This window comes from Sus scrofa, unplaced genomic scaffold (assembly GCF_000003025.6).
Source record: "Sus scrofa isolate TJ Tabasco breed Duroc unplaced genomic scaffold, Sscrofa11.1 Contig1955, whole genome shotgun sequence".
NCBI lineage: Eukaryota > Metazoa > Chordata > Mammalia > Artiodactyla > Suidae > Sus > Sus scrofa.
This window is the reverse complement of record NW_018084989.1, coordinates 33,038-52,370: the sequence shown is the minus strand read 5'-3', so window position 1 is coordinate 52,370 and position 19,333 is coordinate 33,038. Positions and strand designations below refer to the sequence as shown.

Below are 19,333 nucleotides of genomic sequence, written 5' to 3'. Positions count from 1 at the left end.
ATTATTTAAACTCTCAATGTCAGTTTCTCCACACTCAACATAGTGTTATTGTAATGAGTCGATGACAAAGCTTTAACATTATCTCTCAAATGAGTTTCCTCAAAAATGTTATTATTACTTTACAGTGGGACTATCTTTTTCAACTGTGATAACTGATTTTATTTTTAGAAATAATAAAGATGACAGTATTTACGGTGTGAGTGTATGAGATAAAAATTTATATAACTGGATTTTACTTTTAATTATCCCTTGCAATAATTCCATGAACTATTATTATTTTCCTAGAGAAAAAAAAATAACTCTAAAACTCAGAAAGAGTTGTATTTTTAATACATTTCTCCTGGAATAGAAAAGCTAGAGGTTGCTCTGATAATCCCACACATTTTAAATTAAAATTAAGTTCTGATGCTATACAATTTATAAGAATTTCTTTTCCTTTTTAAGTTAAAAATTACCTTCAAATACAGATGCTAGTTAACAAATTGAGACAATCAGGAGAGAAAGAGAACATCTCTATAAAAACCCACAGATTTTGCAAGTAATTTAGGGGATTACAGTTTTTCCTTCATTATTCTTCTTCATACTGCTTTGACTGACTGGTTTGATCTGACTCCCCTTTTCCATTAGCAAAAAAGAAAGGTCATTTTTTTTTTTCAGAGGACTCAGAGAAATAATTGTAGGACTACTTAAAGGCAGCTTTAGAGTAATAATCTGAAAGTAATCTAAATTGATTCTTCTTATGAATTTTTGTCATGTAGTCATGATGAAGTTCTTACATGGTATTGAGAGTCAGCAAACACAGATAGAGCAGAATGAACCATTCCAGAAACAGACAGGTGGCATAAAATCAAAATTTACTCAAGATAGTCAAATTCAATCAATACTCTGTTCTCTTCTGTGACAAATTCACCTGGCATATAAACCTAACACCAGGAAAAAGACTGTCAAGTCAGAGAGAAAGATAGAGAATTGGAAAACTACTTGGTACTGTTGAGGGTGCTAATTGCCTTGAGGACGTATGTGTTCACAAAGATACTTATGACTTCTTAGGGGTCTTAATATAAGAAAGGAGAGTTTAGTACACATAGAGAATGTGGGAAGATAATTTAAGTTTCCAATTATACCATGGAATTTAGGGAGCCTCCCACCCAACTTCTCATAATTTAAATAAAATGAGGAAAAAAGATCTCAATCTTTAGTAGACATTTAAATAATGTTGCTTCTTTAAATTGGACAATTCACGGGTACCATTGTTCTTTTCTCTAGAGGACATCCTTACAACTGACTATGGACATTCTTACAATTTACTATGAAAATGTCCTGAAAATCATTTCCAGTTGTTTGATTTTACACAATGGCAAGCATTTGTTTATTGAGTAGGTGAAGTCTCCCTTTCAGTGAGCTACAAGCCTGATCCAACAATGAGATATCCAAGACATTCAAATTCTTTAAGAAGAAAGATACAGGAAGGAATATAAAGCTTGGGATCAGAAGTTCCATAGACGAGGAAAACAATGTGGATGGGTAGGTAGGAAGGAAAATCTGAAATGGTGCCTTAGAGACTTGGCTGTGTTCTTCATTACTTCACCCAGACATCCCAGGAGTGGTTGACAGATCACATCCCAGAATGATTACAGAACAGAATCAACCATAGCTGTTAGTCACAGAGGATTGTCATTTGAGAACAATGACTTATGCTTGCAAATGTCCATCACATCCTTGAATTTCCATACATTTGTTTATAGGATGTGTAATTGTGACATCTGTTTTACTTGTCAGTGCTTTTAAGACTTTTTCTCTAGCCCCTGAAGAATATCAAAATAAAAAAAATGTTCATTTTTTTGTGAATTTCACATGCTTTCCCATTAGCATTGTCCACCATATATCTTAGCTAGAATTTTCCTTAAGTTGACAGGAGAAACACTTTTTTGCTATACAGTGAGGTGAGTGAAAAGAAGGCTCAGTATTTTAAGGGGAAAAAATTGAAAAATTTCACAGTTGTTTCATCAAATCTATATCTTGAAATTAAATATTCATTCTATTGCAAAAACTTCTATCACTGGAATGTAACTATAGGTGTTAGTGAAAATTCACAGAATAACTGATATTAAAATGAACTGCTTCAGTTAATTGAAGGAACTCATGGCTAACTTTTAAAATAAATGCATTATTACTATTATTACTGTTATTTGGGAAGAAAAATAAAAGGTTTTCATTGCTATTACAGGGATTACTCCAATACACTGACAAAATAGAGCTCCTATTAAGTGAATGCTGATGTAGATAAAATGAAAAACATAAAAATGTTACATGGGGAGTTCTCTTGTGGTGCAGTGAGTTAAGGATTCAGCTGTTTTCACTGTGGAGGCTTGGGTTGCTGCTATGGTGAGGGTTCGGTCCCTGGTCTGGGAACTTCCACATGCTGTGGGTGTGGCCAAAGTAAATGACATGAGATAGAAAGCCTGTGTGTGTGTGTGTGTGTGTGTGTGTGTGTGTGTGTGTGTGTGTGTGTGTGTGTTGTGTGAACAAAGAAAAGGAGGGAGAGGTGGGGAGAGAGAGAATACTAATATCATTTAGATGGCAGACATTTTCAAGAAACATATGGTCTCTGAAGGATAATGTCTGATTTTAGATATTTGTGCAATTTGGTTTCCTTGGTGCATGACATAGATCCAATCTACTAAATGTCCACTCTGCCTCCTCTCTACTCTGGGCTCTCTAATACCTGAAAACATTATGGTAATGAACCCATCACCTGTGGCTTCAGATGAGGAGTAGGAAGGTGGGAAGGTGAATGAGTCAGAGGGAAGCATCGAAATCTGTCACATGGTTAGATTTCATTCCAACAACTTTCATGTTGGACACATACCTATCTGAATGACCATTTTCCTGACATATTTGGCTTTTCTATTCTATACTATCAAATTATAATACAAGAAATTAGATGATAGACTAGGATGATACGATTAAACTAGAGTTGCAGAAAATGAGTTTTCCAATGGAAAGGACTTCCTTTAGGGAAAGCATTTTAAAAGTCAAAGGAGGGAGAGTCCCCAATGTGGCTCACTGGAAATGATTATGACTAGCATCCGTGAGGACTCAGGTTCCACCCCTGGCTTTGCTTCTTGGGTTAAGGATCAGGCGTTGCCCTGAGCTGTGGCGTAGGTCACAGACATGGCTCGGATCTGGCATTGCTGTCGCTGTGGTGTAGGCTAGCAACTACTGTTCTGATTCAATCCCTAGCCTCGGAACCTCCATATGCCTCGGGTGCAGCCCTAAAAAGACAAAACAAACAAACAAAAAGTCAACAGGAGGCATTTCTACTCCAGTATTTCCAATGTTTTTAAAAAAGCCTAGGTTAAAAGCCTTGTTCTTCCCATTTACTGTGTGTCATTTGGATAAGATTTTAAAAAATCTTTTTAGCCTGGTTCCCATCTGTTAAGATAGGGATCTTATAAAGAAAAACTTATGTAAAACACAAGAGCCTGGAAAAAAATTCCTTTAAATCACTTTATCTTCATTAGGTTGTTTTAAAATTTCTCAAGTTAAATTAGTATGGCACCATATGTTTATTGCAGGGATAAATTCCTGTGCTATCCATAGATAATCCCCACTTTTTAAGTCCTTTTGTGTTTTCTCCTGAAGGTTACTCAAGAGAAGAAGAGCAAAAATGGGAAACTACACAGTAGTAACAGAGTTTATCCTCCTGGGACTGTCAGATGACCCACAGCTTCAGGTTGTGGTCTCTGTCTTTCTGCTCATCACCTACCTGCTCAGCATCACTGGGAACCTGACCATCATCACCCTGACCCTGCTGGATCCCCACCTCCAGACCCCCATGTATTTCTTCCTCAGAAACTTCTCCTTACTAGAGGTGTCATTCACAACTGTCACTATACCCAGGTTCCTGAGCACCATTATTACAGGAGATAAAACCATTTCCTTTAATGATTGCATGGCTCAGTTATTTTTTTTAATTCTTTTAGGAGTCGCTGAATTTTACCTTTTGGCCGCCATGTCCTATGACCGTTATGTCGCCATCTGCAAACCTCTGCATTACTTGGCCATCATGAATCCTAGACTCTGCATATTGCTGGTCTTTGCTTCTTGGCTGGCTTCATTCTTAATCATATTCCCATTACTCATGCTGTTCATTCAACTTGATTACTGTAAGTCCAATGCTGTGGACCATTTTACTTGTGATTATTTCCCCTTATTACACCTTTCCTGTTCAGACACCACATTCCTAGAGATGGTGGGTTTTTCCTGTGCTGTGTTTATTCTATTGTTCACGTTGGCATTAATAATTCTGTCCTACATATATATCATCAGAACGATTGTGAGAATTCCTTCTACTAGTCAGAGGACAAAGGCCTTTTCCACGTGTTCTTCCCACATGATTGTCATCTCCATCTCTTATGGCAGCTGCATTTTTATGTACATTAAACCCTCAGCAAAAGACAGGGTGTCTCTGAGCAAGGGAGTGGCCGTGCTAAACACCTCAGTAGCCCCCATGCTGAACCCTTTTATTTATAGCCTAAGGAATCAGCAGGTCAAGAGAGCCTTCATGGACTTGGCAAGGAAGGTTGCATTTTTCTCCAGGAAATGAAAAAATAAAAGAGCTGTTTCATATTTTAGAGGCATAATGAAGAGCAGTTAAATGAAAATTTGGGCTTTCAAAATACTTTAATTTCCACATAGTCTCCTAGAGTTATTTTTCATTGCTTATATTTTATTGCCAGCAGGTTCCCAAGGATATTTGCATATATCTTTTTTCCCCATTCTAATTCTAATTCTTCTCATATAAGTTATTTTTTATTTTATTTCCATTCAAATTCCCTTCCTTCTCTCACACACTTTCCTTCTTTGGGCTGGTCTTTCCAGTCTGTAACTGTGAGACTGGCCTCATTTCCTTCTCTGAAACTTTTTTGAATGCCAATTTTTTCACAATAATTCTAAAAAAAATTAGAAAGACAGAAAGTGGCAGAGCAAGAGCACATAAGAGAGAACTGTGTTTTATGATTTCACCAGGAATCATTTTGTCTAGATATTCAAGAATTAGTAAATCGCGTTTAGCATTACTTTTGGTTTAATGCACAAAGATCATAAATGTAATCTGACCATCATATTACTGGTACTATTCACCCCATATTGTGGCCACTTAGTCACTATGTGAAAAACAGTATAACTAGAATAAAGTAAGTATATATTCTCAAGAAGTCAAGAAATATTTCTCATTACTGATATTTAAATTTCTATGCCATATATCAATTCAAAAATCTATTATTGGAGTTCCCTTGTGGCAAGTTAAGGATCCAGTGTTGTCACTACAGGCTTAGGTTGCTGCTGTGGTGCAGGTTCAGTTCCTGGCCCAGGAACTTCCACCTGCTGTGGGTGTGGCCCCCAAAAAATCCATTGTGAATACATAGTTGCTTATGAAAAATGATTAAATAGCTCCCTCCTTTTTGGGAACTCCATAATTAACTTATATACCATAAAACTGTTCAAAAATCCTGAGGAAATAAATATTACTGGATACTAAATATGACTATATTTGCGGTGGTCAGTTGTATGTGCAAATAAATGCTTGATGTTAAGTTGGTGTTTTTGATCATCAATACTAAGGGCTTTTGTAACTTTCTCATATTTGTGGCTATTTTGAAATAATCACTTACACATATGATTTCTTTAATTTTCTGCCTAAACGACAAGTCTTCTTAACATGAATAAAGAAGTTAACAATGGCAAAGTCTTTATATAAAATACATATCTTTTCATTAGAAAAATCTTATGTTCATTCTATTTTAAATATTAGAGTAGGGCATCTTCTGGAAAATGAACTCATCAGTATTTAGATGACAATCACACAATATCATGCAATTCTGGCCATGAACTTTTTTTTTTCTGTTTTCCATGAAGTCAAAAATTAAAATAATAATTAAGTTTATACTCAAATTCATCCTACATTAAAATACTCAAACTCATCCTAAATTTTTAACCATTTTTGCTAAGACTGCAATCATAATTCATTGAGCCAAATTCCTCATGATATTCATGTACTATGTTCAGTTGAGAGACTCATATCCATGATTTGCTGAGAAACAAAACAACGTACAAAACAACACTGAGATTTCCAGTTTGCAGGGAGGTCTTGGCATTACTATTTGCTTCCTTCAGACTGAAACTATAAATTCTAAGCTTAATTGGAACATTTGAATATATTGAAATTTAACTTGATTGCTGACTGTGAGTTCTTAATCACTCAATAAATATACTATACACTGCAGATAGGTATAGATAGGAGAATTAAAGGAACTGTAAAATTATTACAAAAGTTATGAGGAAATTTATGCTGGTATTATCAGATGAGTCAGCTCTCAAAAACTCTATAGACAAACTCCTTAATAGTTATTATACATGTTTGGAATATATATGAGCATTTTGATTATCAATATCAGAGGTTAACAAAAACTTTTCAATAAAGGGCAATATATTGATAGTTTACGCTTTACAGGCTGTAGTTTCCCTGATGCAACTACTCAGCTCTCCCTTTAGGGTGTAACTGCAGCTATCAACAACCTTTCAATGAATGGAATGAGGTGTGTTCTAATAAAACTTTTAATAAAAATAGGTTTTGAGCAAATTTGGGCCAGGAATCATAGTTTGCCTCCCCCCATGTAAGACTTTTCCATAAACATTGACCTATATAGTATTTCTTATTTAATATAAAATAATCTGACTGAAATGTGAAAATTTAATAATAGAGGTAAGATTCTTTTTAGAGTTTTATTGAAGACTATTTGATTTACAACGTGGTGATTGATATAGATGTAAGATTTTAAAATTTAACTCAAACCTTTATTTTATTTATTATGAACATAAGTGAGGGAAAGCTTATAAAATATATCCAGAGAAAGTATAAAGATTTCTGCAGAAGAATAACAATGCAGGTGCCTCATAAAGTTGTTGGCAGGATCCAATGAGCCAATAAAGAGAAAATAATTAGAATAAGTCTGGAACCTAGTAATTGCTGAATAAGATTTTATCTTCTATACTTCTCCCCGTTTTTCTCCTTCTCATTATCATCAGCTATATTATTAATAGCATAAAAAATAGAATATATTGACTTTCTAATCTTTTTTAAATATTTAAGTAGATATTTATATTTTATTTCCAACCCTGTTGTGATTGTGGTAATTTGATTTCACAAAAATGCCATAGAGAATCAAAATTTCCTGAAAATATTCATTTCTATTACCAGGTAAGAAGGAAAACTTCAGAAATTCACATCTATCCTCACACCATTTTCATCAAACTAAATAGCCTATGTCTCTTCAAAAACAAATCACTTCTCAAAATCGTAACATTAACCTGTGTTTTATATGCCATCCTAATACATTTGAATAAAACAAATTATAGAAATTCTGAAGCAATATTCAACTTTATCCAAGGTACTGGGTTCAAAGTGGGGGAAATTTTAATATGGGAATGGACACAGGGAAAAATATATAGCTATTGTGAAAGCAAGAGTTTTGAGAAAGTATGAATAATAGAAGCATTGACAAGAACTTTATTCTTTTAATGCCACAAATATTTTCATTTACTTGAAAAAAACATAATCTTTTGGATGCTATCTTTAAAGGCTTGCTTCACTTGCTGGTTCCTCAGGGTATATATAAATGGATTCATCATGGGAGCAACAGAAGTGTTCAGAATAGCTACTCCTTTGGTCAAGGACGCCTTTTCTTTTGCTGAAGGGTTGGCATACATGAATATGCAGCTCCCATAAGAGATGGAAATGACAATCATGTGAGAGGAGCATGTAGAAAATGCCTTTTTTCTCTGACTGGCAGAAGGCAGTTTCAGGATTGTCTTCATGATGAACACGTAGGATAGAAGGATCAATGCCAGGGTGAAAAGCAGAATCACTATGGCAGAGTAGAAACCAATCACTTCCAGGAGCCATGTGTCAGAGCAGGATAGTTGCAGGAGGGGGAAATAGTCACAAGCAAAGTGATCGATGATATTGGAGCCGCAATAATCTAACCGGAGAAAAAGAATAACTGGCGGGAAGATATTTAAGAATCCTGCCAACCAAGCGAAAAAGACAAGCAGTGTGCAGACTCTTTTGCTCATGATGGTTGTATAATGCAGGGGTTTGCAGATTGCGACATAGCGATCATAGGACATGGCAGTTAGAAGATAAAATTCAGTGATTCCCATGAAGATGAAGAAAAACAACTGAGCTATACAATTACCGTATGAAATAGTTTTGTCCCTGGTGACAATTGTGCCCAAAAATCTAGGAATGCAGACAGTTGTGAAGGAAATTTCTAACACAGAGAAGTTCCTGAGGAAAAAATACATAGGGGTGTGTAGATGGGAGTCCACCAGGGTGAGAGTGATGATGGCCAAATTTCCCACGACACTTAATATATATGTGATAATTAAAAAGAGAAAAATCACAGTCTGAAGCTCTGGGTCATCTGAGAGGCCAAGAAGAATGAATTCTGTGGGTACTGTGTGGTTTTTCATTGCCAATCCTGTTTCCCCCTTGAGAACAGAAAATGTGCATTCCCCTTATAGAACATAAAATAGTTTACATAGGTTTGAGGAAAGTATATAACATTTTTAAAGTATCTATGATGATAATGCATGAAATTTAAAAACATATTTGATCCTCTCCAGTAACTAATTTCCTTTTGACCTTTCATTCGAGTATTGAATATTATCTCAAGTTCAATACTGATCTCTCTTTGAAAATACATCATCACAGGCCATGGACAAAATAAAAATCTTGTGATTACATTTAAATAGAGCTATTTCTTCTATAGTTTCTTTAAAATTAAGCTTAAACTTATCTTTACAATATTTAGCTTCTTTTGTAAAAAATATGAAAATATTTTAATTGATTCTTCTCCTTTCCTTCAGTATGACAAAAACCGTATGGACCTGTATGGATTGTAGATATTCTAAGTACAGTTTGAAAGCTTAACAGAGGTTACATAGGCCTACCTCCACAATTTTATTTTGAGAAACTGGGACACACATAGTTTAAGAAACTTTCACAAGTTTAAACCGCTAGTCAACATAGCAATCACCTCACTTTAGAACATATGTGTTTATCCATGGGAATGTTTTGTTGACATTCTCTCCAAATCATGTTTTTAAGGGTTTAGTTGATGCTGTCACTTGCCCACATCCTTTTTTGTTTTCCTTTTTGGGATGAAAATGCCAGAAGAATAAGAAAAGGTAACTTCTGCTACTAAAATAAATAATTGCCTAGAAACAGTTTACTTCATACAACACACAGTCTTTTTTGTTGTTGTTGTTGGGTGTTTTTTTTTTTTTTTTTTAAACCATTGCTTTAGCAAATGAACAAGTGGAAGGTCAAAACATTTACCAGGAAGCAGATACTCCTTTAAATAGGGCATGTCTTTTTTTATGTCTTATTTCTGTAACAGAGAACCATTTAACTGAGAAAAAAATTAATGAACAACTCAAGACATCGCTGTGCTGCTTCTTTAGAAGTTCATTAATAGTCTTCTTGGGAGTAAACAATCATTTGCTTTTTAATATCAAAAGATTCATAAATTCACAAACACCACAAACACGTGCAAATAATACTTTAAAATATTTGAATGAAATTGAATAATAAATACTAAAACTGAATAAAAACAAATTTACTTACTTCCTGGTTCCTCTTGATGATTTAGTTCACACTGAATCATCTAATTTGTTTCCATGTTTATATAATTTCAGAGCTGGTAAATTGAGTTTGCAGCTTACTTGGTTTCTATTGTATTGTCAAAACAAGTATTGTGATTTAACTTTGCCATGGCTCTCAAGGATTATAATTCTCATTATACATTTGATCCACAATATCCTTGATTCCTGATAGTGCAAAATTGGGGAACATTTTAATCATAATACGACTCATACTGGCTTTTTGCCTCTTACCCAAAAACTCAGCTACACCTACGTGGACCAATAAAGCATTCTTACATTTGCCCCTTTTCATATAATACAAAACACTATTTATTAAAACAATTTCTTTGTACTAATGCGAAGAGTTTAAATGAATTTTTTGTAAGTCTATGTTATATATCTATACAATTTTAGTAATATTATCCTATAAACACTGCTTCAAAAATAGACAATAGGAATGTTCTTCTCTGAGTATGTCACACACATGGAGCTGGACTTATTTTATCTGTGTCTTTCTTGTTGTCTCAGGGGAATTCATTAAGAGTGTGAATGAGGCATCATTAAAAGATACAGGTGAATCTTTTCATACATATGGATAAGAAAGCATAAGAAAGCAAATTAATTGAGGCGAATGAGTCAAATTCATGTGATATTGGTCTGTGGAAATTCAATTCAGATTTAACTCTTCTATGACTGTATAAGGAATCCACATTTTTTTTCTCCCAGAAATTCTGGACTTTTCATCAGGAGAGTTAGTGTGCTTATATCCTTTGAATGTTGACTTTATATCACAGAAATTGACAAACCCTACAAATCAGCCCCTCACCTCCACCCCTTAAGAGGCAGTTAGACATTTACCAGAATTGACTAATACTACTCATTTAAAACAGACATCTGCCATGCGTGTGTACTCAATAGATATTTCTGAATAAATAAGTACATTTAAATAATTTAAGTGTACAGTCAATTCCTGGTAGCCAATAAAATCTCAAAAATTGATTGCCACATGCGTTACTCTTAAAGAATTTGATAAAAATATGAAAAAACTCTATTTGGATACAAAAATAAAAGCAAAGCCTCCCACCATGGCAGATTTCAAGCTACCAATGTGCCCTTGCAGAAGGCAGAGGTGAGGAGACACATCCACAACTGGCTCACAGGATGCAGCCTAGGCAGCTCCAGCACCATTCTGTCTACAAAGTAGACAAAGATCCTGCTTCCATGGGGTGAAAATGTGAGAGATATAGACAGAAAGCATGACGCTCATTGACTCGTAAGTTCCATTGTATTCAGCACATTAATAAGTATTTTGTAAAGGAAGAGAAACTGAAAAGCATTGGAAGTGGGGAGCTACTGTAATTTTAAATAAAATCATGTTGTTGCAAAGAAAGATGTTTTTCCCCTTTTCCAATATTTTTAAACATATTTTTCTTATGCTAGTGCCCTGGACAGAACCTCCAGCAGAGTACTGAATAAAAGCAGAGACTTTTCATTTTGGAACTGATTTCACCAAGGCAGTTAATACAGTTTAAAACATTAAGAATGATGCTTGCTATAATTAAAAAATTATGAATATTTTCAAATATACACTAGGATAGAGAACTAGAGAAATAAGTTTCATGTACTGATCAAGTAGATTCAACACATATGAAGACTTTTTATATCTGCTTTACCTGTTTTTTAAAAGTTTTTTTTAATTTTAATATATTTTAAACCAGAATTTAAACAGCATACCATTTCACTCCTGTGTATCTTCAGTACGAATTACTAAAATACATGTTTTGGGCTTTTTTTTTTTTCTCTTAACCAAGATGCAATTTCAAGGCTAGCAAATTTAACAAAAAAAAAAAAAAAACACTTTGATATCATTTTTTCCCTTGCACATACTCATATATATCCAACTGTCCCAAAATATTAGGTTTTTTTGTTGACTTGTTCAAATTAAAACCAAACAAGGAGCAAAAAGCATATCTACTTGTGATGATATATTCCGATCTTTCATACTACCGAAACAATGTTTTGTTCTATTTCACTAAGAGACTTTCAAAAATCATGAGTTGACCACTGCATTTTATCAGAGGATGTGTGATTTGCTTTTTTTAACCTTTATTTTTCTTCTTTAATATTTTAATGCAGTAAATTCCACAAATAGATTTTCTAAAGATAAATTATCTTTGAGATAAAATCATATATAACAGGAAATGGTCATTTTGCTTATTTTTCTTTGTACTATACCTTCTAATTTATGAGTCAAATTGCTGGTGATTTTTCACCTCTCATGTTATCTTTTGATACCAAGGACAACACAGAAGTCCAAAAATGAGTTAGAAATGTTAACCTCAATATTTTATAAGATTGCTTTCATTCACATTCCTAATAAAAAAAAAGTTGGACTTAAATTTTAAAATCTTATATCTGTTGTTGAATTTTCAAATTTTAGTGAAATTACCTTATATTAAATGAGAAAGAACATATGGTCAATGTTTATGGGAAAGTCTAGGATGGGGGTCTGGGGGCAAACTGATCCATGGGCCAAATTTGGCTCAGCACCTATTTTTATTAAAAGGTTTATTGGAACACACTTAAGCCCCTTCATTTACACATTAGAGCTGCATTCACACTACAGAGGGGGAGTAGTAATTGCATCAGACACTACGGTTTGCAAAGTCTATATTATTAATATATTGCCCTTTACAGAAAGTTGGTTGACCTCTGATACTGATAATCAAAATGCTCATGCAGAGTCCAAACATTTATAATAACCACTAAGGAGGCTGTATATAGGGTTATTCAGAGAGGTGAATCGTATGATAATATCAAATTAAATTTCCGCATATCTTTTGTGATAATTTTACAATTCTTTTCATTCCCAGGTTTACACCTATCTGCACTTTCTGGTCTATTTTATTGAGTGATTAAGAGGCCACAATTATCTATCAAGGCTAAATGACAATATTTTCAAATGTTTCCAGTTAAGCTTAGAAATGATAGTTTCAGCATAAAGGAAGTAATTTCATGACATTCCTGCAAACTGGAAATCTCTTCAGTATTTTATTATAAGTTCTCATCTTTGCTTTTCGGCAGATTCTAAATGAGTCTCTCAATTAAGTATAGTACATGAATATAGGAAGAATTTGGCTCAACTAATCACAATTATAGCCTTTCTTTTTAAGAAAATTGGTTTTAAAAATTTAGTATATTTTTGAGAGATCTTCTGTGTGTGTGTGTGTGTGGTGTGTGTGTGTGTGTGTGTGTGTGCTTATTAGGGTTGCACCCGCAGCATTTGGAGGTTTCTAGGCTAAGGATTGAATAGGATCTACAGCTGCAGGACACAGCCACAGCCATACCATGTCAGATCGAAGGCATGTGCAACCTACACCACAGTGCAATGGCAATGCCAGATCCTTAACCCACTGAGCAAGGCCAGGAATAGAACCTCAACCTCGTGGTTCCTGGTCAGATTCGTTTCTGCTGCGCCACAACAGGAACTCCTATAATCTTCATTATTATTTCAGTTTTTGACTTCATGGAAAACAGAAAAATAATACTTCGGGACCAGAACTACATTATCTTGTATGATCATTATATAAATTAAAATCATCAGCACATTTTCCAACACAATGCCATACTATGACACTTAAAATAGAGTGAACAAACAAAAGTCCAGGACCAGATGGCTTCACAGGTGAATTCTATCAAACATTTAGAGAAGAGCTAACACCTATCCTTCTAAAACTATTTCAAAAAATTGCAGAGGATGGAATACTCCAAACTCATTCTATGAGGCCACCATCACCCTGATACCAAAACCAGACAAAAATACCACAAAAAAAGAAAACTACAGGCCAATTTCACTGATGAACATGATGCAAAAATCCTCAACAAATACTAGCAAACCGTATCCAACAATACACTAAAATGATTGTACATCATGATCAAGTGGGATTTATCCCAGGGATGCAAGGATTCTTCAATATCTACAAATCCATCAGTGTGATATACCACATTAACAAACTGAAGAATAAAAACCATATGATCCTCTCAATAGACACAGAAAAAGCCTTTGACAAAATCCAACACCCATTTCTGAAAAAACCTTCAGAAAGTGGGCATAGTAGGAACCTACCTCAACATGATAAAGGCCATATGTGACAAACCCACAGCAAACATCATTCTCAATGGTGAAAAGCTGAAAGAATTCCCCCTGAGATCAGGAACAAGACAAGGATGTCCATTCTCGCCACTACTCTTCAACCTAGTTTTGGAAGTCCTAGCCATGGCAATCAGAGAAGTAAAAGAAATAAAAGGAATCCACATTGGAAAGGAAGAAGTAAAACTACCCCTATTTGCAGATGGCATGATACTATACCTAGAGAACCCTAAAGACTCTACCCGAAAACTGTTAGAGCTCATCCACGAATTTGGCAAAGTCACAGGATACAAAATTAACACACAGAAATTGATGGCATTTCTATACACTAACAATGAAAGAGCAGCAAAACAAATTAGGGAAGCAATCCCGTTTACCATCACATCCAAAAGAATAAAATACCTAGGAGTAAACCTACCTAAAGAGACGAAAGACCTGTACTCTGAAAACTATAAACCACTGATGAAAGAAATCAAAGATGACACAAATAGATGGAAAGATATACCACGCTCATGGATTGGTAGATTTAATATTATCCAAATGACTATACTACCTAAGGCAATCTACAGATTCAATGCAATCCCTATCAAATTACCAAGGACATTTTTCACAGAACTCAAACAAAATATTTTCAAGTTTGTTTGGAAGCACACAAGACCCAGAGTAGCCAAAGACATCCTGAAAAAGAAAAATGGAGCTGGAGGAATCAGCCTCCCGAACTTCACACTATGCTACAAAGCAACAATCATCAAAAGCACATGGTACTGGCACAAAGACAGAAATATACATCAGTGGAACAGGATAGAAAGCCCAGAATTCAACTCACGCACCTACAGCCAACTCATCTATGGCAAAGGAGCCAAGGATATACATTGGAGAAAGGACAGCTTGTTCAGTAAGTGCTGCCTGGAAAACTGGACAGTCACATGGAAAAGAATGAAATTACAACACCCCCTAACACCATACACAAAAAATAAACTCCAAATGGATTCAAGACCTAGATATAAGACCAGACACTATCAAATCTTAGAGGAAACCATAGGCCAAACACTCTCTGACATAAACGACAGCAACATCTTCTCAGATCCACCTATCAGACTACTGACAATAAAAACAAAAATAAACAAATGGGACCTAATCAAACTTCAAAGTTTCTGCACAGCAACGGAACCCTAAACAACACAAAAAGACAACCCACACAATGCGAGAAAATCTTTGCAAGTGAATCCACTGACAAGGGATTCATCTCCAAAATTTATAAACACCTTCTGCAGCTCCATACCAAAAAACAAACAACCCCATCAAAAAATGGGCAGAAGATCTAAACAGACAGTTCGCCAAAGAAGATATACAGATGTCCAAAATACACATGAAAAGATGTTCAACATCACTCATTATTAGAGAAATGCCAATCAAAACCACTCTGAGGTACCACCTTACACCAGCCAGAATGGCCATCATCCAAAAGTCCACAAACAAGAGGTGCTGGAGAGGGTCTGGAGAAAAAGGAACCCTCGTACACTGTTGGTGGGATTGTAAATTGGTGCAACCACTGTGGAAAGCAGTATGGAGATTCCTCAGAAAACGAAACAGAGAACTACCATTTGATCTAGCAATCCCACACCTGGGCATCTATCCAGAGAAAACCACGACTCACAAAGACACACGTACTCTGATGTTCACTGCAGCACTCTTTTCAATAGCCAGGACATGGAAACAACCTAAATATCCATCTACAGAGGAATGGATCAAGAAAATGGGTACATATACACAATGGAATATTACTCAGCCATTAAAAAGAACGAAATACCAGCATGTTTAGCAACATGGATGGACCTAGAAATTATCATGCAAGTGAAGTCAGCCATACAATGAGACACCAACATCAAATGCTATCACTGACATGTGGAATCTGAAAAAAGGACAGATGGAACTTCTTTGCAGAACAGATGCTGACTCACAGACATTGAAAAACTTATGGTCTCTGGAGGAGACAGTTTGGGGGTCGGGGGATGTGCTTGGGTTATGGGATGGAAATCCTGTGAAATTGGATTGTTATGATCATTATACAACTACAGATGTGATAAATTCATCTGAGTAATTTAAAAAATGGAGTGAACATAAGATTTTGCTAACAAAAGAATCTCAATCATACATTCAGTAAAACTTTGCCATTGTTAGCTTCTTTATTCCTATTAGTTAGGCTTGCCTTTTAGGTAAGTGAGTAAATGAATTGTATGTGTAAACAATTATCTCAAAATAGCTGTAAGTATGAGAAAGTTATAAAAACCCTTAGCTTTTTTTTTTCTTTCTTTCTTTTAGGGTTGCACTAATGGCATATGGAGGTTCCCAGGCTAGGGGCTGAATCGGAGCTGTAGCCGCTGGCCCACACCACAGCCACAGCAATGTGGGATCCGAGCTGAGTCTGCAATCTACACCGCAGCTCATGGCAAAACCAGATCCTTAACGCACTGAGCGAGGCCAGGGATCCAACCCATGTCCGCATGGATATTAGTCAGGTACATTAACCACTGAGCCATGATGGGAACTCCTAAAAACCCTTAGCTATTGATTATCAAAAGGGCCAACTTAACATCAAGCATTTAAAATACAACTGAATTCACAGAAAGTATAGTCATATTTGGTATCCAATATATTTATTTCTTCGGGGTTTTTAAAGAATTGTTACCGTGTATGTTAATTATGGAATTCCAAAGAAAGGGACAGGGTGCTACTTCACAGTTTTCCCTAAGCAAGTATGTATTCATAATATATTTTTGAATTGATAAATTATATGGCACAGAATATTTTAAAATGCGTAATGAAAAAGAGTTTGATTTCTCAAGAAAATACACTTACATTATCTTTTAATTGTACTGATTTTCACATAGTAACTAAGTGACCACACTGTGGAGAGGACAGTATCTGTAATATCCTAGTAAGACTGTCAGACAATGTTTACAGTCTTTGCGTAGTAAAGGTAAAGATAAACATAACCTAATATTTCTGAAATTTCTGGAAAGAATTTTTCCCATGAATTCATAAAACACAGTTCTCTCTTGTGTACTCCTTTTTATAATTCCTATCTTTCTATAATTTTCTAAGAATTTTTGTGGAAAAAAAAAATAAAAAATACTTTAGAGCTCCCACTGTGGCACAGTGTATTAAGAATCCCGCTGCAGCAGCTCAGGTTGCTGTGAGGTGCAGGTTTGATCTCTGGCCTAGTGCAGTGGGTTAAAGGATCCAGTGGTGCTACAGCTGTGGCTCAAATTTAATCCCTTGCCCAGGAATTTCTATATGCCCTGGGTGCTGCCATTAAAAAAAAAAAAATTCAAAGAAGGAAATGAGGCCAGTCTCATAGTTACAGACTAGAAAGACCAGCACAAAGGAAGGAAAGTGCATGAGAGAAGGAAGAGAATTTGAATGGAAAAAAAAAATGAAAAATAACTTATATGAGAGAATTAGAATTTAAAAGGAAAAAAGAAAAAAAAGATATATGCAAATATCCTTGGGAACCTGCTGGCAATAAAATATAAGCAATGAAAAATAACTCTAGGAGACTATGTGGAAATTAAAGTATTTTGAAAGCCCAAATTTTCATTTAACTGCTCTTCATTATGCCTCTAAAATATGAAACAGCTCTTTTATTTTTTCATTTCCTGGAGAAAAATGCAACCTTCCTTGCCAAGTCCATGAAGCTCTCTTGACCTGCTGATTCCTTAGGCTATAAATAAAAGGGTTCAGCATGGGGGCTACTGAGGTGTTTAGCACGGCCACTCCCTTGCTCAGAGACACCCTGTCTTTTGCTGAGGGTTTAATATACATAAAAATGCAGCTGCCATAAGAGGTGGAGATGACAATCATGTGGGAAGAACACGTGGAAAAGGCCTTTGTCCTCTGACTAGTAGAAGGAATTCTCACAATCGTTCTGATGATATATATGTAGGACAGAAATATCAAAGCCAAAGTGAACATCAGAGTAAACACAGCATAAGAAAACCCCATTATTTCTAGGAATTTGTATCTGAACAAGAAAGTTGCAAGAGGGGAAAATAATCACAGGTAAAATGGTCAATAATATTAGACTTGCAGTAATCAAGGTTTAAGAGCAACATGAGTGAGGGAATATGATTAAGAATGAAACTAGCCATGAAGAGAAGACAAGGAGCACACAGACTCTTTGATTCATGATGGCCAAGTAATGCAGAGGTTTGCAGATGGCACATAACGGTCATAGGACATGGCGGCCAAAAGGTAAAATTCAGCGACTCCTAAAAGAATTAAAAAAAATAACTGAGCCATGCAATCATTAAAGGAAATGGTTTTATCTCCTGTAATAATGGTGCTCAGGAACCTGGGTATAGTGACAGTTGTGAATGACACCTCTAGTAAGGAGAAGTTTCTGAGGAAGAAATACATGGGGGTCTGGAGGTGGGAATCCAGCAGGGTCAGGGTGATGATGGTCAGGTTCCCAGTGATGCTGAGCAGGTAGGTGATGAGCAGAAAGACAGAGACCACAACCTGAAGCTGTGGGTCATCTGACAGTCCCAGGAGGATAAACTCTGTTACTACTGTGTAGTTTCTCATTTTTGCTCTTCTCTTGTGTAACCTATTAGAGGGCACATAAAGAAAAGACTTAAAGAAAAGGAGGTTGTCTGTGGATGACACTGAGATTTGTCTTCAGAAGTAAACTTATTATGCCAAGCTAAGTTAAGAGATTTAGAAACAATTTAATGGAAATAGATAACTTGTTTTAAAGTAAGTTTTACTGTATGTCAGGCTCTGTGTTTCACATGTAATTTTTTTTTAATAAACCCCCTATTTTACAGATTGGAACCAGCCTAAAAAGATTTTTAAGAAGCTTATCCAAATCACATACCCACAATGGGAAGAGCAGGGATTTTTACTGAGGCTTTCTAAGTATTTGAAATACGACTAGAAATTCTACTGTTGACTAATAAGCCTCCCCTAAGGATATCCTTCCCACTGGAAACGTCTTTGTCTTTTCTTCAACCCCAGTAAAGGCATCTCATTTCCTAGGTTCTGTCACCTAATTTTTTGTATTATTATTTGCAGGTATAACACAGAAAAGCCAAATATGCCAAGAGAACAGTCACTCACATGGATATGCCTTTAATATGAAAGTCACTGGAGTTAAAATTTAACTATGTGACCGATTTTGAAGTATCTGCTTTGATTCACATTCACCTTCCCAACCTAGTCTTCTCACCTGAAGCCAGGGGCTCATTACCATGACACCATCAGGTGTTAGACAGTCCAGAGTAGAGAGGAGGCAGAGTGCACACTGAGCAGACTGGATCTGTGTCATGGGCTAAGGAAACAAAATTGTATGGATATCTGAACTTAGACACTACTTTTCAGAGAACGTATTTTCTTGAAAACATCTACTATCTAAATGATATCAGTAATTCCAGCACCCCTTTCTCTCCCTCTGTCTCTGTATATATACAGGCT

General features: G+C 35.5%; 2 protein-coding genes and 1 pseudogene across 2 annotated transcripts; 1 reads left to right on the top strand and 2 right to left on the bottom strand.

Annotated features, from left to right (window-relative positions):
* The first annotated feature begins 3,193 nt into the window (after positions 1-3,193).
* LOC102162678 (olfactory receptor 6C1-like) lies at positions 3,194-4,935 on the top strand. Its single transcript, XM_021081681.1, has one exon. The coding sequence runs from the start codon at positions 3,671-3,673 to the stop codon at positions 4,607-4,609; it is 939 nt and encodes a 312-aa protein (XP_020937340.1). The 5' UTR covers positions 3,194-3,670; the 3' UTR covers positions 4,610-4,935.
* Positions 4,936-6,281: 1,346 nt separating this feature from the next.
* Positions 6,282-13,103, bottom strand: LOC110258386 (olfactory receptor 6C3-like). Its single transcript, XM_021081673.1, has one exon. It carries the CDS (start codon positions 8,533-8,535, stop codon positions 7,597-7,599), a length of 939 nt encoding a protein of 312 aa, XP_020937332.1. The 5' UTR covers positions 8,536-13,103; the 3' UTR covers positions 6,282-7,596.
* A 4,047-nt stretch (positions 13,104-17,150) lies between these two features.
* Positions 17,151-19,333, bottom strand: LOC110258385 (annotated as a pseudogene).